The 20,972-nt window shown below is 34.8% G+C and overlaps 2 protein-coding genes across 3 annotated transcripts; one reads left to right on the forward strand and one right to left on the reverse strand.

Annotated features, from left to right (window-relative positions):
• The first annotated feature begins 1,704 nt into the window (after positions 1-1,704).
• On the forward strand, positions 1,705-7,454 carry LOC114166398 (protein NRT1/ PTR FAMILY 7.3-like). Its single transcript, XM_028051129.1, has 5 exons — positions 1,705-1,898; positions 2,141-2,255; positions 5,182-5,399; positions 5,509-6,071; positions 6,245-7,454. Exons 1-5 carry the CDS (start codon positions 1,866-1,868, stop codon positions 7,104-7,106), a joined length of 1,791 nt encoding a protein of 596 aa, XP_027906930.1. The 5' UTR covers positions 1,705-1,865; the 3' UTR covers positions 7,107-7,454.
• Positions 7,455-8,299: 845 nt separating this feature from the next.
• On the reverse strand, positions 8,300-18,315 carry LOC114173201 (pyruvate kinase isozyme G, chloroplastic). 2 transcript variants are annotated; one of them, XM_028057458.1, is made up of 12 exons: positions 17,949-18,315; positions 17,588-17,869; positions 16,403-16,568; positions 16,014-16,148; positions 15,766-15,876; positions 14,790-14,878; positions 13,541-13,603; positions 10,603-10,778; positions 9,878-9,977; positions 9,596-9,744; positions 8,728-8,836; positions 8,300-8,640 (listed from the first exon to the last, which is right to left on the reverse strand). In XM_028057458.1, exons 1-12 carry the CDS (start codon positions 18,111-18,113, stop codon positions 8,527-8,529), a joined length of 1,659 nt encoding a protein of 552 aa, XP_027913259.1. In that variant the 5' UTR covers positions 18,114-18,315; the 3' UTR covers positions 8,300-8,526. The 2 variants fall into 2 exon arrangements, with proteins under 2 accessions (XP_027913259.1, XP_027913260.1); XM_028057459.1 differs by lacking the exon at positions 17,949-18,315 and having other exon boundaries at positions 17,125-17,755.
• Positions 18,316-20,972: the final 2,657 nt, after the last annotated feature.

Below are 20,972 nucleotides of genomic sequence, written 5' to 3' on the forward strand. Positions count from 1 at the left end.
AGGTTGAATTTGTATTATTTTCATCTTCAAATATAATTTTAGTTATGAAAGAACGTATAACAATTAATTTTTTTTCTTATGTTCATAACAAAATTACTAAGCAAAAGATTTTTGAGATAAAGAAAATAATGTACTATGAAAATAATATTTTACTCTAAAAAAGGACGATATAAAGTAACATTATTTTTTTAAAATAATAAAATTAAATTAATAAATTTATATTTAATTTTTTTTCCATCGAAGACGTATGCAAACAGTAAATAACTCATAAGGCAATAAGAGAAAATAAAAAAGTTTAATAATTTCATTTCTTATTATATTTAATTTTATGCTTTATAATTTAATAACATTAAATAACATATTTTATAAAAAAAAATAAAGTTTCACTTAATTTAATTATCAGAAATTTTTATTATAATACAAAAGATTTAAAAAGTTTGAAAGATTGGAACATCTGGGGTGCCATGATACTCCACCCTCTCCTTTATCCTAAAAAAAGAATAATTGCTTAAAAGGTAAAAGAAAATTTTTGAATGAGCTTATTTATAAGTTCAACAAATATTTATGTTATTTTACTTTTAATTTTAATTTAATTTACTAAAGTTAAAGAAAATTAATAAACTTGACAATTCCTTGTTGAATCTGTCACCTTCAATAACTTTAAAGACTCTAATTTGGTTACACATTGTAACTAAACTACTTATATTGCTCTATATTAAAGCTAAACTATTTAATTTATCCACACAATGAAAAATAATTGAAACTTTGGACTGCAAGTACTTACAAAAATACAAACATTAAGATTTCAAAAAATCACTCATGGATCCAAAAAAGTCTAACACTAAAAATAATCATTTTTTAACAAGTCTTTGCCTCTCTCCAAAATATGCTCCAACCACAAATGGCACACATAAATAGAAGTCTGTAACCCTAAAAAAGTTAAAAAACTACCTACATATTTACTCTGACTTCCTATAAAAGTACTAGTCCAATCCCTAGTTGCACCATCACTATTCACCTTAAATCAATTGGTAGATTGAATTTGTCATATTACTTTCATAAATAAAATCACCATTTTTTCCTTAGTTTAAATATTGAAAATTTTCAACATTTAAAAATCATAAACATAATATTACTCATATGCTTCTTAAATTTATTTTCAACCATAAGCATTAACTCCTTCGTTTGGAAAATAGTATAAGGAATAACAATTTTCATTTCATTACTTTTATATTCATTAATTTAATTTATATTTTAATTAAATAGTTTAATTCCTTATATTATTATTATTTGCAGATGTTATAAGGATATAGAAACAAAACACTGGTGTCTAACACATCTTTATCCTAACTTCAATCCTCATTCAATGCATTTGTTGTGTATGGAAAGAAAGAGTGAATGCGTTTGAGTTTGTGTTTCCTTTTATTATATACAAAACACTTGAATACAATAAAAGTAAAGTGTAAAATTGTACGTGTCAAAAAATCTCATGTTTTCTTTGTTACATGTAGCAGTTGGATTTGTACATGAAACAGTGATTACAAGAATTATGTACTATTTTCCATAACAACTTTATAATGTTTGTATTATCTTTTTATTTCATAACATTCAATTTAATCTTTTATAAAAGTGCATGTCATACACAGTTTTTGTATGTTTGTAACATGTGGATACCAACTTATTGGTTTACTTCATCACTCCACCGTTCAGGCCAACCTTCATTCATCTATATATTCAACTCTCACACTACTCTTCTCTCTTGTGTAACATTGCTTTCTCTCTTCTCCTTCACCTCAGTCTCAGTCTGCAACAACACCTTCCTCTACCTTATATTTTCAACTTGCCTTCTTCTTTTCATATCACTCATGTCTTGCTTAGAGTCTGAGCTCTGCAAAGAGGTCAGTGTTAAGAGTTTCTACACATACATTACATATTCTTGTTATTCTTCTTCTTTATTCATGATTCTTTTGAAGTGTTTCTTATTCTGTAGCATCAGAGTGTTCATATATTTTATGTCAGATACTAGAAAAATGAATGTGTGTATTTCATCATTTCTGTTCTTTAATTTTATTAGCACTGAATGTGACAAAAACTGAAAAGCCTATATATAATTTGTTTTTGTGTTCAAAACTCTGCACAGAGAAAGTTTGAGGAAGAATCAGAAGAGGTTACTCTTGATGGAAGTGTTGATTTGCATGGTGGTCCTGCTATAAGAGCCAAATCTGGAAGATGGGTTGCTGGAATTATCATACTCTGTAAGCTACTTCCAAAAACATTAACTGCACATCATTTTCTCTAATATCCTATCTTTTTATTACTTTTGGATCTTGGTGAAAAGTAATATATATGATATTATCACATCATATGCATGTATTATTACCCTATAAAAAATTATTTGTTTTGAGTATGTAGGTGATATGAAAATAGAAAAGGACAATAACAACATCTCTCTTATTCTCCCCAATGAGTTGTTATTTCTATGAAGTGAAAGGTTATAGGGTGTACTATAAATATACAAAACATTATAAATATTAACAGATCTTATATTCTTTGAATCTATTAATCTCTGGAGTTTTGATTAAAGAAAATAAAATAAATGGAGATTAATGATACAAATAGATTACTACAAAAATATAATATGAGTAGAACACACGTAACTTAATAGTTTGAGATGAGGAGTGTTGTGTGCAGAAGTTTTGTTATGACTTATGGAATTGTGTGCATATATTTGATATAGCTTATCATAGAAGGAGCACATGGTGAGGTTACTTTATGGTGGAATATGTGCTACTGCAAGCAACTAAGCTTTTAGTCTCCTTCTTAATATTACATCAGAAAAGAAGGAGAAGACAACACTTTAAATACAGGAACGTGTTTCATTTGGTGTGCAAAATCCAAACCAGACATTTCTGTCAGTTTTGTTGCACTGTTTTCCTGTGTAGTGTGTGTGTTTGGCAGACACTTACAGCTATGTCTTGGCTGGCTAGTAACTACTTATTCATCCACCATGCAAAAATACCCTTCTAGAAGAAAATTAGATTAGATTAAATTTAATTACCATAGTTTTTGGATGATGAAGTTCTTTGTATGTTAAAAATAGCAGTATCTGAATGTTAAAAATGAAGGTAGATTGTTGAGAGAAACTATGTGATGTTTTTGGAAAACTTTTGGAGTTTTTAGTATTATTAACTACTTATTTGCTTGAGTTTATTATTGATAAGAAAACAATTGTACTATAAAATAACTCTTTATATTAACACTTCTCTAAAATATGAAAACTCTAATTTGAACTCAAAAAAATTCCTAAATGTGATGGGACAGAGGATAGAGATTTCTGAATGATGCCTGAAGTAGTTTTTTGGCTTTGTCCTTCAAAAGAAATACAGACAAATTAAAGTGAGAAAAATACCTTTCAGAGACGTAACCGCTGTGGAAATTTGCATGACGTGGGTTGCTGCCACGTGTCACCAACATAGACAGATATGCATGCAAATTTGTAACCATTAGCATTTGACAACAACCAAGTAGAAGTGTAAATTTATTTATTAATTTATTAATTCAATAATTAATTAGTATTTGGTCACTACTATTTACTCAGAAAAGAAAAGAAGCATGATGTTTAAGAAACCAGCTGTTCCCCTATATTTCATTCTGAATAACAAAAACTGATATAAGTCACAATCATATAATTATTTAGAACCTCTTATTCTTAAGTTATTTTATTACACATAGCTGCTTGGTGTGATTGATCGTTAGAAATGTTAGTGATACATTATCTTTTTTATTTCTTTTTAAGGGTTTTCCATGTTATCACGCAAAAAAAAATTGTACCATCAACCATTTATTTAGATTATAAACCTGTGATTATCATACAAAGAAATGTAATTAGTTCAGATGATTTTTTATGTTTAATTTTCCAACAATTAATAAAGATTCAATCTTTTCAGTCCTCTTTGAGTGTTAGGTATCTTTAGATTTTATTAGAACTATATAAGAAAGTTACGTACACTATTTGGTATTGTGATTGTGTAAAGTTGTTGTCTGTATATGGATATAAAAGGGCTCGTCCTCCACCTCCTAAAAAAGATGAAAAATGTTTCTTCAATTTTACTTTACCTTCCTTTTACTCTAGATGCTTAACAGTTGTCAAAATTTTCCACGTATAAACACGAAAGAATAATAAAGGTTTTCTTTCCATGAATGTAAGGTTAGATTAAAATAAGTAAATATTAAATGTTTATAAGTGTAATGAGTTTTAAATTTAAAATACACTCAAATAACTATGTTAGAATATTTTTATCATTATATCATTATAGCTTGAGTTATCTATTACTTAAATTTAGAATAAAGATATTATAATGATATGTTTTTTCGGTACATACAGATGTATTGTTCGGATAAAGCTAGGGTTAAAACAAGAGTGTATAGAGTTACAAGTTTTAAATGCATTTGTGCAAAGCCCTGCTGTAAATAAATAATGCACCGTTGTATTAAAAATTAAATTTTGGAATAGTAAAACAAAAGATGCCATGCAAAACACAAGTGTCTTTTTCCCGCTGAACCACGACAAAGACCGAAAGAGTTCAAAAAGTGGATTCAGAATCATGCAAATCACCATATTCTGTTTAGGAAATAGAAGTATAATTTTTTAATAAGCTTGGTCTTCCAAAGTGTTATCACACCTATGAAACCGATAATATTTAATTTTAACAAAAGAAGCCAATACTAATTTCATGGTGTGCCATATAAAGAGAAATCCTAAACGTACCTAACCCTATACCATGAACAGACTTGTTAAAATAGGACCCTGTTAATAGGAAATATTATTTTAGACTATATTGTTTTTAATTCTAAATTTTTATATTTATTAAAATATTATTCGCAGTACTTTATTTTATCTCTTCCCTTTCAAATTTAATGTAGTCTTCTACTATAGAAAGCAGGAATAGAAGTTATAATATCAAGTACCCTTCGTGTACAGTAGTAGCCAGTGGATTATGTGAATGCATGAAATCTTAATCATTGGTAATTTTTATATATCAAATAGCAAAATAAAACATAATTTAAATAAACCTTAGTGAAGACTAATATAGATATAGGAGTAATGAGGATGAACTTACCCATGCATGGTTCAAAGTATTGAGATCACAGTGGCAATGATTTGTTGATTGCATGTATCAGTGAATCAAGCTCTGGCAACCCTTGCATTCTTTGGGATGGGAGTGAACCTAGTGCTGTTTCTGACAAGGGTGGTAGGACAGAATAATGCTGATGCAGCTAACAATGTGAGCAAGTGGACCGGAACAGTTTACATCTTCTCTCTTGTGGGTGCTTTCCTCAGTGATTCTTATTGGGGAAGATATAAGACTTGCGCTGTCTTTCAGGTCATCTTTGTTATAGTAAGTAGCGCTCCATTTTCTCCTCTCATTCATAATCTTTCTCTTTAATTCCTAACTTTTACATTAGCTACTTTACTAATCAACAAATCTGTTTGGCTGAAAATAACAGGGTCTAATGTCCTTATCTCTGTCATCATACCTATTCTTACTTAAGCCTAAAGGTTGTGGGAATGAAAAAATTCATTGTGGAAAACATTCAAGATTGGAGATGGGAATGTTTTACCTCTCAATATATCTAGTTGCCTTGGGAAATGGAGGTTATCAACCAAATATTGCCACATTTGGAGCTGATCAGTTTGACGAGGAACACTCAAAGGAGGGTCACTCTAAGGTGGCCTTCTTTAGCTACTTCTACCTAGCTTTTAATATCGGCCAACTTTTCTCAAACACCATTCTGGTCTATTTCGAGGATGAAGGAATGTGGGCTCTTGGTTTCTGGCTGTCTGCAGGTTCTGCCTTTGCTGCACTGGTCTTGTTTCTTGCATGCACCTCCAGGTACAGACACTTCAAGCCCAGTGGCAACCCTCTTTCCAGGTTCAGCCAAGTCGTAGTGGCTGCATCAAGGAAATCCAAAGTTCAAATGTCATCAAACGGAGAGAACTTGCTTCACATGAATGCAAAGGACACTTCCACGAATGGCAACAGAAAGATTCTCCACACTCACGGGTTCAAGTAAGTAGTGGAGGTTCCTTTCAGCTGAAACTACACAGTGAATGTATTCATGTGTAGCTGAGGCTGTATGGAATGCTTTTCCTGTATTTTAATTAACACACATTTGATTTCCAATCTTGTTTGCAGTGAGCAATAACAGTTTAATCAATTTGCCATTTGTTACTGTATTGCAGGTTCTTGGACAGGGCAGCATTTATATCTTCAAGAGATCTAGATGACCAGAAAGGGACCGGTTACAACCCTTGGCGCATCTGTCCAGTAAGTCAAGTTGAAGAGGTGAAGTGCATACTGAGACTTCTTCCAATTTGGCTCTGCACCATAATATACTCTGTGGTTTTCACACAGATGGCTTCACTTTTTGTGGAGCAAGGCGCTGCCATGAAAACCACTGTCTCCAATTTCAGAATACCACCAGCTAGCATGTCCAGCTTTGATATACTAAGTGTGGCGGTTTTCATTTTCTTCTACCGTCGAGTTCTTGATCCGTTTGTGGGAAAACTAAAAAAGACAGATTCCAAGGGACTTACAGAGCTTCAGAGAATGGGAGTTGGACTTGTTATAGCAGTACTGGCAATGGTTTCAGCTGGATTAGTTGAATGCTATAGACTTAAGTATGCAAAACAAGGATGCCTCCACTGCAATGACACAAGCACTTTAAGCATCTTCTGGCAGATCCCTCAGTACGCATTTATAGGAGCTTCTGAGGTTTTTATGTATGTAGGCCAGTTGGAATTCTTCAACGCTCAGACACCAGACGGCTTGAAGAGCTTCGGAAGTGCACTTTGCATGACATCCATTTCTCTTGGGAACTATGTGAGTAGTTTACTAGTTAGTGTGGTTATGAAGATATCCACCGAAGATCACATGCCAGGGTGGATCCCTGGAAACCTCAATAAAGGTCACTTGGATAGGTTTTACTTCCTCTTAGCTGCCTTGACGTCCATAGATTTGATTGCCTATATTGCATGTGCAAAATGGTACAAGTGCATACAGCTAGAGGAGAAAAGTGAAGAAAATAATGAGTCAAAAGTATAAGTTGCAGGGGATATCAATCAAAGGTCATGGGTACCGCATATATTAATAAGAGAAAGAAAGGGCAACTAGTCAAAAATAAACTAGGTTCTATAGTTGCTGTTGGAAGAAATAGTTTGCAGGTTTGCAGAAAGAGAAGCCCTTCTTACATGAGTTTCTGACTCTCTTACAACTGGACTCTGTATTGTTAAGGCTTAAATATGTTCTTGAAGCCAAGTTGTGTAAAACAAATTTGATGAGACAATGACTGTTTTAGGGTACTTAAGACATTTCCTTTCTCTCATTTGTAAGTGCCATTTTAAAGACGAAGTTACGTCTGCTATGTGGATTTCCTTGTATTTAGGGAATTTAGCTTAGCTTCCCATCCCAGAGCTAACACAAAACTTTCTGTCCTTAATGTCTGTTATTCATGAACAAACAACGAAAACACCAATTAAGGCAATAGTTTCGAAACAGAAAGAGAAAATTTTACAAAACACTTCCTAATATATTTAGATTTAGCTGATCGAATTAATCAACCAAAGAATTTGCGAACTGGCAGTGGCAGACCAAATGCCACGCGGACAAACAAAGAATTATGAATAAGATCAAAAGAACAGCATAAAGCGATAACTTATTGCTGGCAATTATTTGTCAGAATATATATTTTTTTACAATATCACTTAAAAAAGAGAGAACACTAACACGTGATAAAAGAAATTTACAAAATGCACTTAAGGATGCCAACAACTCCCCCAGCAGTGAATCATTATTAGGAAGATTAGTCGTAGCAATCAGAGGAATTGACAGACAATACTTACAGTCCACATAATCAAATTTTGCATAATCGAAATGGGACAAGGTGAAATGAAAGGTGAAAAGTAGGACATAACAAATAATTTCTCTTCTTTATTCTTTTGTTTTATTTATTTATGTGTGTGTATCTAATGTCATCTTTCATTATAGAGCAAAAAATAGGAAAGGTAAAACGGTTGAAAGAAACAAAATATACAAGTAAAATATAAGGGCGAGCCAGTGCACGAGTTCCCAAGTCATAGCGATATGGGCATAATAAGGGTCAGAAGACAGCATTACATAGCCTTACCCTCGTGAGCCAAGAGGAACTCTATGCCCACTTATCATATAAAATCAAATAAATATATCCCACCATGGTTGCGCAAACAGCGAAAGGTCAATGTGATTTCTTTCAGCCAAGATAAAAATATCAACACGACATATTAACAAAATAGACAGTTACAAAAGAACTTTACGGAGAATATGAAATTCCTGATCAATAAATATTTGCCTTTTGAAAATTCCTTTACAATCCAACCCTGGTGTTTCAGGTGCATAATAGCCATAGCTATGAAGTAAGAATAACTAAGATACTGAAGAAGAAAAAAAAACTGTACAGTTACGAGTAACAAAGACCCTTCATAGAATTTTATTCATGAACCTTACGAACTTGTATGTGGTGAGTGGATTCCTCACGCCATATTGGTTGTGCTCCACTTTGAACAAGAGTAACATGCTGTCCCTCGTGTAAATGACCCTTACTCTGAAATATGGAGACTTTTCATAAACGTTTGAAAGAAAAAATACCAAGAAAAATAATGTCTGAGCACTTGATGGAGATATTACTAACCAATAGTAGCTTGAGGGCTCTAGAGAAGGTCTCCTCTGCATCATTTGAAAATTGCATATATATAGGCACAACACCATGATAAAGTGCCAACCTCTGCTTAATCCTTGTTCTGCGAATAGAGAAATCATAAATTTCTGGGTGCAATAGTACATACTTAAGCAGCAATACTACCCTCCAAAAATAAGAAAGCGAAAAAAGAAAAAAAGCACTGCCTATGTTGACCTTCGGATTCCTAGTTTCATTTCTTCTTCTTCGTAATGTATAGCTTTACTTTTAGGGTGGAGGGGTATGTAATAGAAAAATAGCCCCTTACATGTAAGCTTAATAACATCATTAAAAAAAAACGGAGAGGTTGAGGGGTTTCCATCTAGGATAGGAGAAAAATTCATCTAGCAGGATTCCGACAAAACCGAAGAATGGTCAAATGTGATAAAGAAAAAATATTATAGGAGATTAATTTTGATAAAGAGAAAAATACTTGTCAAAACGATCATCCTTAGTTCACATACAAAACCTCAAGCACGGTAAATTTAATTAATTGGATAATCTGTAAAATACTTGAGTTGGCAAGAGAGAAGCTAGCTTCTATCAAGATAACATAAGCTCAAAGCCCATGAAATTAGCAATTTAATTTTCAAATATAAAAAAGTACTACTCCTGAAAAAGTAGTTAGGGCAAACCATGGTAGAGGGGAATTTCATCAAGAAAAGTTTTTATTTTCAGGTTAGTTGAACAAAATTAATAGCACATTAACACAGAAAATACATACGCATGTGCGAATGCAAACATAACTGAGTAAAGCATATAAGGCTAAAAGACAACACACACACACACACATGTATATATAACACATCCTGCCAATGCTTACTCATTTGTGAATGCAAAGATTGTTGAGTAAGGCCTATAATGGCTCAATAGAATAGCCATGGATCCTGTTCTGGTGAAAACAATAATGGGGGTATTAAGAGTGTTAGACATTGTTGTCGCATGGAAAGCAAACATTTCTCCCATGTGGCTCTGTCAACAAGTAAACACAAATTAATTAGATTTTAGTATATCATCAATTTACAATAAAATATATCAATAATAAACCCTCTACGACAAATGAAACAAAATTCCAAAAGTGCCTAATTTTTAATCGAGCACGTACTTCATGAGAACTCAGACTTGGACAAGCAGGACCACTTTGAACACTGGATTCATTCCTAAGAGCCACCGTGTGCATAACTTTAACAGCTTTCAATGGAAATCTGAAGCAATTTAAGTTATATTTATTTATTTAAAATATTAAAAAAAGGTATATTAAATGCATAAATTCATAAGCACAAGACAGAAAAGGTCAGACGTTCTTATGTAATAAAGAAAAGGAATGAAATACATTTTCAAATGAAAAGCAGTTCTATAGTAATTACTACAATAATCCACAGGATGGAAAAGTAAGGATTTGTAGCCAATTTAGGAGTATCTTTTATAATGAATGATGTTTTCCTTCTTGAAAAACATTGCACTCCATAAAATAAAAAAGATAAGTCTCCGAATCATAAACAGCTGAAAATCATTTAATAATGCAAATTATTAAACAGTAATGGATTTTAGGAAGATTCCAATTATAGAGAATCAAGGTAACTAATTCCCCTTTGTTGAACATGCATAGGGATTCATAGGCTTTGTTTAGTTTAGATTCATTCCTATTTGTTATTATTTTTAGGTTTCTCCTAAGCGTATCCTCCTTTTTGTATATCTTTCATTCTCTTCTCTAATAGTAATGATGCTTCTTTTATTTGAAAATGAAAATACTAAAATATGAATACTGAAAAGAAGTTTGAACAACTTAAAAAAATAGGAAACAAGTTCACCAAGTAATAGCAAACTCACTTTCCATGTGCAGTTTCTCCTGAAAGCATGATAGCATCAGCACCTTGTCTTACTGCAATTGCAATGTCCGAGACTTCTGCCCTTGTGGGCGTGGGATGATTAATCATGCTTTCAAGCATATTTGTTGCCACAATAACCGGCTTTTGCATGCTTTGACATCTCCTTATGATGTCCTCCTGCTTGATTAAAAAAAGGTAATGAACTACATCGAACACAGAATTAAGCATAGTAAAAGAAAACTAATAAAATAGAGAACAAAAGCATCAGTTTGAAACTAGTATCCCATAATCTAGTTTGTGAAAGTTATAACAGGAGCTGAGATAAGTGGGTCGAACAAGAATATAATCTTCAAGGAATTTTATTCTCCTGTGCGCAAGGAAGCATCAGAGGAAAGGAAGAGATTTTCTCTTCTGAAATTCTATTTCAGGTTATTGCTTTGTTGCAATAGCCACAAATAAGCACTTTCTTTTATAGGTAAAAAAAAATTAAATATAGAAGTATTAAAACAACAAATGTTATAGCCAAAGTAGCATTACATGCTCCCAGAAGCTTGAGGTGCAGCAGAAAATGATCTGCTTTTCTCTAATCTCAAGTTACCAGACTTTCACATTGCAATTTGTCTCACTAAAATGTGATTACAGTAAGCCTTGTGCAGTAGGTATTGCAGCTTGCAGTGTAGGCACCATCAATTTTAGGAAGTGCTTAGCCAAAGTAGGAGCAAGACATAGCAAAAAACAAGAGGAAAATGACTTGGAAGTAAAATTGAGATAAGATATCATACCACAGGTTTATAAGTTTAAATATTTGGAATCCATTTTAAAAAATTATAGGGAAATTAATGAGGAGGTCATACACAAGATACAAATTAGATAATTAAAATGGAGAAAGGCGTTGAGGGTTGTTTGAATTGAAAAGGACCTGTCAAGCACAAAGGAAAGTTTATCATATTGCTAGACATCTGACTAAAATCTATGTAATAAGTGTTAGACTTCAAAGGGACAACAAAGAATAAATGAGTAACACTGTAGCATGAATGAGAATGTTAAGATAGATTATACACAAGAAAGGGTAATATATGAAATCGTTGTATATGAGAAGGCATTGCAGTGACACCAATTGATGAAAAGGGGATAAAAATCAATTAAAGCGGTTTAGACATGTACAAATAAAGGTCACTGGAAGCACCAATAAGGAGACTAGATGACACGAAGTCCTATGAAAAGAGGGAGAGAGAGAGAGAGAGAGAGAGAGAGAGAGAGAGAGAGAGAGAGAGAGAGACCATGGACGTTAGAGGAAGTTCTTAACAAATATCTCATATGATGAATAATATTTCAAAAGATTTGCTCCATAACCAAGTCCAATGATGTAGTGTGACTCATGCTGTTGAAGTTATCTACTGGGAAAAGACTTATGTTTTTGTTCTTAAGTGGTGCCAACAATTTGTTGGGGAAAACATTCCATTACATAATGAGTATCAAAGGTACGAACCACACACAAAGCAACACCAAAAATAAAAAATAACGAAATACATGGATTTATGTGGTTCAATGTTAGGCAATGAGTCCGTTGGACCATTAATGTTATTTTTCTAAAAGTCTGCTGCTATGATACCATGTCACGTAATAGGGTTCTTATTTTTCGTTCCCCTTCACTTTTCTATTCATCTCCTTAAATAATACATAACATCTACCACTATTAATGACTAGCATAAACACAGGCGCTATCGCGCCTGTGTATACGCATTTTTTGAATTATATTAATAATTGATGATATTGTAATGTTATTAAGTTAATGAACAAAATAAAAGTATATTTATAAAAATTAAAGTGAAATGTATGGAGAAAATATGAGAAAAATAATTTTATAAAAACTTATAAAAGTAACCATTAATTTTTAAAAATTTAATAAATAATTAAATTGTAAAGGGTAAAGTTGGAATTATAAAATGTGAACACAAAAGAGGGAATCCTCTATATATATAGTTATAGATAATTGATCCTAATTCCTAATTTAGGTAGATGCTATGTATTATTTAAGGAGATGAATAGAGAAGTGAAGGGGAACGAAAAATAAGAGCCCTATTTCGTGACATTCAACACCTCTTGCTCACATCCCTAGAACCATCTCAAAAGTATTTCATTCACCATAGCACATTACATGTCTTCAGGACAAATTTGAGAAACTCTTCCATATACCAGACCACCCTCTCTCACATAGGGTGGTTATTCCCTCTCTCTAGGTCAGGTGTGTCTTCTCTCTATACACACTCGTTTTATATATAAATAAATTTATAACTACATCATCATAAATGAGACCAAGTAGACAACTCCACTAACTTTCATTACGGTAGTAGATTCTCCAATGGTCAAGAAACATGCACCTTTTGGCTTTCCACCTAATTTCATTAATGTTTGGAAATTTGGATTTATTTTCCCAACATGAATTTTACAGCTTCATGTGTCTACAAGGGTTCTTCATACCATATGGTGGATAAGATATCCTTTGACATCTAATGGCCTCCTTCATAAACAAAACTTTGATCTTGAAATTTAAAAAGATACAATACTACACATGAACATGTATCTATGGTTGAATTGTGCTTAACAGCTCCATAGCATCCTTTACGAAAAGGTAAGATTACACATGAGAAAGAACATCATTGGGAATTCACTGAACAAGCAGCAAAATAAGGGTTTTCCATAAAATTAATGCACATGACATGACTATCAGTATGATCTTACGAATTGAAATTCACAATAGTTAATGAAGCTCCACTTATTTTGTTAGATTTTTCAGTGATACTAAACATTGCATCCTGACTTAAATGTACCATAGCAATGATTATAAACCTAGATCATCTGATGAAAGAATTTGCATACATCTCACCAATTGTGAACAAAATGACACCTGTATCATGTTACTCTGAGCACCGCATTACCTGCAATAAAGGAACTTCCTCTATTGGAAGTTCAGCTCCAAGATCCCCACGAGCAACCATGGCCTGCAAAATAAATAGAACTCTCAAAATGAAACTGGACGCCAATGTAGATAAAGATCTTGATTTGATCTATGATATTGAATAACACTAAAACATTCTCCAAAATATAAACTGTGAAGGTGTTGAAAAACCTACAGCAGATTCAGAGCAGCTCAAAGTAATGGTTAAATCAGTTCTATGTTAAGGTTTCTCCTCTAGGTCAAAAGATATGCAGTACACTTTCTTAATTAGGCATTTCTCAAATAAATTCATTTCTATTTGTTATTAAGTCTGAAGGAATCTACTATAAATGTATGCCTTGAAAATGATATTGTCTATAAGGTATTTGTAACGTTAATTATGAACATTAAAGGAGAGAGATCATCAGTATGCTTACAAAAACTTAATAGAACAATCTCCACTAAACCAAGTTATTTGATATTTTGATATGTAAATCAAGAAAAATAGTTATCAACCAATAGTGCACAAACAAGCAAGCACCCCAAAACCACCTTTTCCGCTGGAATTAGGCAAGCATTGAATATCTTAAAACGAAAGAATCCCCACCATGACATGATTGTACCGCCATAGGTTTCAGAACAGATATCATGTGAGTGCAATACTAAGACGGGGAAACTAAAGTAACATCTAATCAATCCATAATCAGCTCAAGATGAAATTAGGTTCCTCTTATATCAAACATTGAATGTGAACGCATATTCCTTAGATTTTGAAGAGTACAATTGACAGCCTAATCAACTTACAACCACAAAACAGCAAAGTCGTTACTTAAATTTGTGCATTATACAAGGATTACTAGAATTTTCAAGTCCTCTCGTAGAAATAGTGAGATAATTAACTTTAAATGTTCCATTTGTGCATTATACAAGGATTACTAGAATTTTCAAGTCCTCTCGTAGAAATAGTGAGATAATTAACTTTAAATGTTCCATTTTCCAGTTTCTTTTTTCGGGTATTATGTTCGCATGAAGCACAGAACTTCTATACATTATATTTATCCATTCCTCCATGTAATCAATTCCAGTTCTCGTATGTTGAATACTAACTAGACCAAAATAAATAAATAAAAACATGTAGACCAAAACAATATTGATCACCAACATAATCAAAATTCCAATCCCTTTTAACTGAAAGTTATTGAAGGTATGAAATATCTACAAATACATGATCTGAACGTTATGAAACTAACCCCATCTGAAGCAGAAAGTATGGAATGAAGATTTGGTATGGAATCTGCACTTTCAATTTTTACAATCACGTGTATATCAGCATTATGACCTATAGAAAAAGGTTTACAATAATTTAGTTGATAATGAGAATGATGGGGCCCATACATAATCACTGTCATGAGAACTCACGTATTATTAAATATTGAATAACTCTAATAATAATGGTCATGTTGGCAGCTATGGATAGAAGCTAGGAGCAATAACGTAGTAGTATTTTCTATTAGATCATGTGGTAGTGTTACAGAATAACTTGTCCTGCATTAGTTGTTCCGTATTAAAATTAGAAATTGCCTCTCTGACAGTTGTTTTGAAATGTAATTTAATGCTGAAACAGAACTCACATACAATACATCCACTTTCTACAGATAGTATGCTCTGTCCACAACAGCAAATAACAACACCTTATGACTCATTAGGACCTAACTCAAACCAGCTTTTAAGGCACATAGACACCCTATAATATTTCACTCAACTTTCTCATTAGTTAGAATCCTGTGTCAGTATACTAATGATACTAAGTACTCAAACACATCGGGTACAAAAACACTTACATACTCTACCAAGCAACACATACGATCCAATATGATACTTAGAAACCCCATAATACCCAAGTCTCTATCAACTACCAAAGCTTTATAAACTTTAAGTCATATATGTAGTAGAAAAGGGACTAAACACTACCCTAGGCAACAATTAAGACAACTCCCATAAGAGCTACAACTAAGGTGGGATAAGGGTGACCACAGTTCAGGTGGGTGACAGTAGTTAAAGGGGGTTTCCGACAATGGTTATGACTACACTAATATCTAATAATACATGGTTGTCACATTAGAGAAGCAATAAACACCGAGAAAGAAGAAACTTCCACACAGATGCACAAAGCCACACACCTAGATACAAGAGCATAAAAAGGAAATTAGACATCTAAAATATTACTTTTGAGATACTCTTTTAACTCGTGCACCACTCTAGCATCCTTGACAAATGAGACAGCATAGAAGTCTACTTGATTGTCCACCCCAAACTTGATATCTTCCCAGTCCTTGTCTGTGAAGTTGAAACATAAGGAAACAAAGTGTAAAATTGTCAAGTGCATTTGCATTCTAAAAGTAACCAGCTACAAGTGAATCACTGAATCTTATTGCCCATGCACAGTGTCAACAATAAATAGAACAGAACTATACCAGTTATGGAAGGAAGTGTAGCACTTTTTCCACGGACATTTAAATGACGCCTAGATTTCAGTTCACCACCATCAATTACCTCACATTTAACCAAGTCTTTTGTCTTTGATTTTACAGCAAGAGACATCATTCCTCCTACAACAATAACCAGACCAAATTAGAATCTTCTTTTGAGATAATCAAATTGGCGGTTATCAAACAATTCAATAAACCCCTCTTCTAAATATACTGAGATTATAAAAAATAAATTACTAAAATAGGAGGAACATCTTACTGGTAGCTCATACATAGTTAACAATCAACCACGAGTATAAGTCACAAAACTTGCAGCTAATCCAGCAAGATGACAGAAACAACAATATTTACAAATAAGAAATCATCGTTCTTACCATCAACCAGCAACACATCTCCTACCTCCACATCATTCACAAAATCATCGTAATTCACGCTAACTGTGTTTTCCATGCTGACTCCTCTCCTGGTGGTGAAATAGAACTCTTGCCCCTCTTTAAGTGAAATTGGTTGAGGCACATCCCCGCTTCTAACTTCAGGACCCTGTGAAGCAAGTCATATGACACGACCGTTCTGTCTTCAAATCCAAAATATAAGTTTACATATGGAAATTGAAATTCAGTAACAAAAGCATTGAGTTTTAACTTTGAAGCTTGCAATGAAATTGAAAGTGTTAGCAGACAAAATTAGGTCGAGCTATGTGATAACTCTTTTTATAGAGCTATGTTATTCAGTAACAAAGGCATTCAGTACAGAACTCCGTTTAGAGGGGTCATATGTGTTTCAGGGGATATGCCTCACAAATGGGCTACTTTTCATCGTTTGCAGAATTGTGGTACAATACCAAGTTTCACACATCCACTCAGTTAACTTCATTTGAAGCTATCTATGGGTACCCGCCTGCTCCCCCAACTATGATAATGATAATGATTAGATGGTGGAAGCAGTTAATTACACAATCAAGACTAGGGAAGAAATCTCTCGCCCAGCTGCTACAAGTAAATTTGACCAATGCACAAACCAGGATGAAGTGCAAGGTGTTACGGTCCTTATAAAATATTACACAGAATTGGGACTGTTGCTTACAAATTGGACTTACCACATGGCACAAAGATTCATAACTCCATCTGTCATTATTGAAGAAATACCATGGTGATAAGCCCGCTTCTGGGCAAGTACCTTTATTGAATGATGAAGGAGAATTTGTGCCTCAACCTCTGGCTGTTTTGGCAAGGAGAATGAAGGAGAAATATAAAAACCTAAGACTGAGTAGTTAATACAGTGGAAGGGCAATAATCCTGAGGATGCTGTACGGAGAGAACTACATCAAATGCAGCTTCAATTTCCAGACTTTGATTGGAATGGCTAGTTATAGGCCTTGTAGTCAAGTCCTAAGTTGATGGGAGGAACATTTGCTATAACTCTTTTTTACTTATCTTGTATGTTTTGAGTCTGTGTGGTGAGAACATAACTCCGTTGTGAGGGAGTTAAGCTCACCAGATTCAAATTAATCGTGACAAGCTAAAACGAGGAAAACGGAAGTTATATACGAAGGAGTTGACCTTGGTGTCGAGCATGATAGCTACGACCTTATCCTGAAACTGAGCATTGTACTCTCTCACCAACTCAATAGTCCGCAGGTGCGAGGCGTGGTCCCCGTGCGACATGTTCAAACGCGCCACGTTCATTCCGGCTTCAGCCAGGCTCCATATCATGTCACGTGAGCTCGTGGATGGACCTATCGTGCACACGATCTTAGTTTTCTTACGCGCCTCGGAATTCTCCCCTGCGTGTCCCACGCCATGATCACTCACCTGAACCTCGACCGAAGAGCTTGCGTTGCCCTACGCAATGGATTGAACAACACAGAGAGGTTAGAGACAGCAAAGTGAGATCAGTTTGCGGAAATTACGAGTAACATACGACGGACGGAGAACCGTTGGAGGAGCTGATTTGGGTTGATTGGGCGTGGTTTGCTACAATGGTGATTTTAGGGATGCGTGGGATGCGTTGGGTTCGGTGTTTGGAGGGAGAGAGTTCGGATTGGAAGAGCGAGGAAGTTGCAGAAGAAAAATTAATGGTTGCCATGTTTGTTGATTGAAACGAAGATGAAGATGAACAGCTTTTGGTTGCAGCCAAATAAACAAGTCTCTCCTTTATTTTGTTTGTTGCAGTACCAACCAACCAGGTTCCATTGGCGTGGTGTTAGGGAAATGGCCACTATCTGTATTATATTTCAGTGTTACCTTTACCTCACAGAGCGAGTAGCAGGGATGGCAAAAAGTTCTCTCACCTCATATGTTTGCGGTTAAAATATCTGGTCATATCTTTAACAGATATTTATCGATAATGAATGAGGTTAATGCGACGGTACATATGTTACGAAATTCAACGTACGAATATTTGTTACTTCATAATAAGTATTAATGAATTTTATATTTAATTAAGTTTTGAATTCACAATGAATTTAGAAAATTTCAATTCACGATTTATTGATTTCTTTTAGGTTATTAATTTCTCAAAATTTTAAAATTGAATTAGTGAAGTTGTATTTTTCTGGGACGAGACATGTAACATCCCATTTAATAGTTTTTCCATACTATCAAACAACAAAACATTAGATTTATGATCAAACATAGCAGATAGTAGGAGCAAACACGCAAACGTAGAATAAACATATCCAGTACAGTCCTCCACACGGATACATCTATGAACACATATACATCAGGTAAGAGTGGATGTAAGGGATGCTAGACTACCCCCAAGATCCTAAAAAATATACAGTGAGAGTCTAACTATAATGGCACTCCTTGCCAAACTCCAACTTCTGCTCAAGAGGAAGCGTCTCCATCTGGTTTCCGCTCTGCTCCCACCAAACATAGGTGATCATTGCAAAGGGGTAATATGCAAAAGCAAACACATAACAGGAAGGGTAAGCTAACTGAAAAAGAACAAATATCAATGCACTTCACAACTTAAATTGTCATTTATAGCATGTAATTCAACCAAAAATCCTAGACTCGATATCCGGATTGTGTAAGTGACGTTAGAGCTCTTGGTGGCTTGCACCTGTAACGGTTCCCAGACTCTGCAGAGTCTGGACACATGGGGTATTCATCCGACTGTTCCCAAGGTAAGTCCCCTCCACGTCTAAGACTTGATCGAGTCCGACGACGAGGACCTCCTGCTACTCCTCACGACATAATCCATTCTACTCTACCTGAGCTTGAATGATTATTGGAGTTTCAGGATACCAACCATTATAGATTCCTTACATCCTTACACACACTTAAAATTCCTACTCGAATTTCCCTTGAAATTCCATCCAAACTTCATCTCTTCATACTTACATTCATCCAATTAAATCATTCTATACATCAATGGTAACATTCCAATCATACGGAGTCTAAATTGCACAACGATGCTTTAAAATATATATTTGTACCAAGGAAACAGATTTTGAAACACTACTACTGTAGTGCCCCTCGCTTAGGCTAGAAAGTCTAGCCTAGGCGAGTCAGTCTCGCCTAGGCGAGACACCAACAGTGGCAAAAATAGAAAATTGGGCGAACCCTCGCTCAGGCTAGGCTAGTTCGCTCAGGCGAGATCGTGATCTCGCTCAGGCGACCCCAGCTCGCCTAGGCGAGGCTTCGCACATGAACAGAGGTGCGTTTTCCTGGTATTTTCGCTCAGGCGAGCGGTACTCGCCTAGGCGAAAATATCAGGTCACGAACCTGTTCCTTCATGCAGCAAGCCAGTTTCCCTTTAGCACCAATCAAATACTTATCAATTCACACAATTTCAAACACCAAATCCATAAATCAAACATGCAATTCAAGCTTTTTTTCACGGACTTTCTAGAAACTTTAAAGAAAGGGTTAGCTTCCCTTACCTTCCCACAACAAAGCCCAAGCAAGATCAGCTCTCAACAGAAGAATGGTACCACTTCAACACTTAAGGAGATGAAAGGGAATTCTAGACATGAGTTTATTCCCAAATTTCGACCCAACCACTTAAAGACCCTAAAATCAGAAAGAAGGAAGGTGAACTGAGGAAATTGAAATTTGACTTACGCGTAAGGATGGATCGAACAACTTGGGGAGGAGGTTCTGTGGTGATCTCAGGTTGTGTTGCTGTTGCTGAAAGAATGAAAACAGATTTAGGGATTGAATTTAGGAATCTGAACTTCTTTGGTGGTTAGAGAGAAGGAGGAGAATTGTGAAGTAGAGAGGTGTAGGTGAGTGGAGTATAATCTCCTTGTGTGTTGGCAGAGAGTGTTCTTAGAAAGGGGGAAAAATAAAAGAGGGTTCTCACATTCTCCCCAACAACAAGAATTTTCGTCCCGAAAATTAAGACTTACCGGAAAACAGGTGTGGATACGATTCCCTCACTTCCTTTTCAAGTTCCCATGTAGAATCCCCTGTTCTCCTATCCCAGATGACCTGAACTAGGCTGACCGACTTTCCCTTGCGTTGTCTAGTCTGTCTATCACCAATACTAACCGGTTGAACCTCCACTGAGAGATCTCCTCTAATTTGTAGATTTTCAGACTCTAGCACATGAGAGGGATCAGATACATATTTTCTGAGCTGAGAGACATGGAATACAGAGTCAAGGTTAGACAGCTGAGGAGGTAGAGCGATCTCATAAGCCACTGGCCCAATCTTTCTCAGGATCTGATATGGACCGATGAACTTAGGAGATAGCTTTCTTGAGCGAATAGCCCTCCCCACACCAGTGGTTGGGGTAATCCTCAAGAAAACGTGATCTCCCACTGCAAACTCTAAAGGTCTTCTCCTCTAATCAGCATAGGATTTCTGTCTGCTCTGAGATGCCTTCATTCTTCCTTGTATCTGCTTGACCTTTTCTGTAGTTTGCCTCAGATATTATGGTCCTACAACAACCGACTCTCCGTCTTGGTACCAACACAAGGGGGTCCTGCATCTC

This window comes from Vigna unguiculata, chromosome 2, assembly GCF_004118075.2.
Source record: "Vigna unguiculata cultivar IT97K-499-35 chromosome 2, ASM411807v1, whole genome shotgun sequence".
In the NCBI taxonomy this organism is placed as follows: domain Eukaryota; kingdom Viridiplantae; phylum Streptophyta; class Magnoliopsida; order Fabales; family Fabaceae; genus Vigna; species Vigna unguiculata.

Bases quoted from the DNA above. Each gene is read 5' to 3' on its own strand.
- LOC114166398 (XM_028051129.1), top strand. From the start codon at position 1,866: ATGTCTTGCTTAGAGTCTGAGCTCTGCAAAGAG. The intron at 1,899-2,140 runs GTCAGTGTTAAG...AACTCTGCACAG, and splicing joins AGTCTGAGCTCTGCAAAGAG to AGAAAGTTTGAGGAAGAATC. The intron at 2,256-5,181 runs GTAAGCTACTTC...TGCATGTATCAG, and splicing joins TGCTGGAATTATCATACTCT to TGAATCAAGCTCTGGCAACC.
- LOC114173201 (XM_028057458.1), bottom strand. From the start codon at position 18,113: ATGGCAACCATTAATTTTTCTTCTGCAACTTCCTCGCTCTTCCAATCC. The intron at 15,877-16,013 runs GTATAGTTCTGT...TCAACTTCACAG, and splicing joins TACACTTCCTTCCATAACTG to ACAAGGACTGGGAAGATATC. The intron at 10,779-13,540 runs GTAATGCGGTGC...TTAATCAAGCAG, and splicing joins AGGAAGTTCCTTTATTGCAG to GAGGACATCATAAGGAGATG.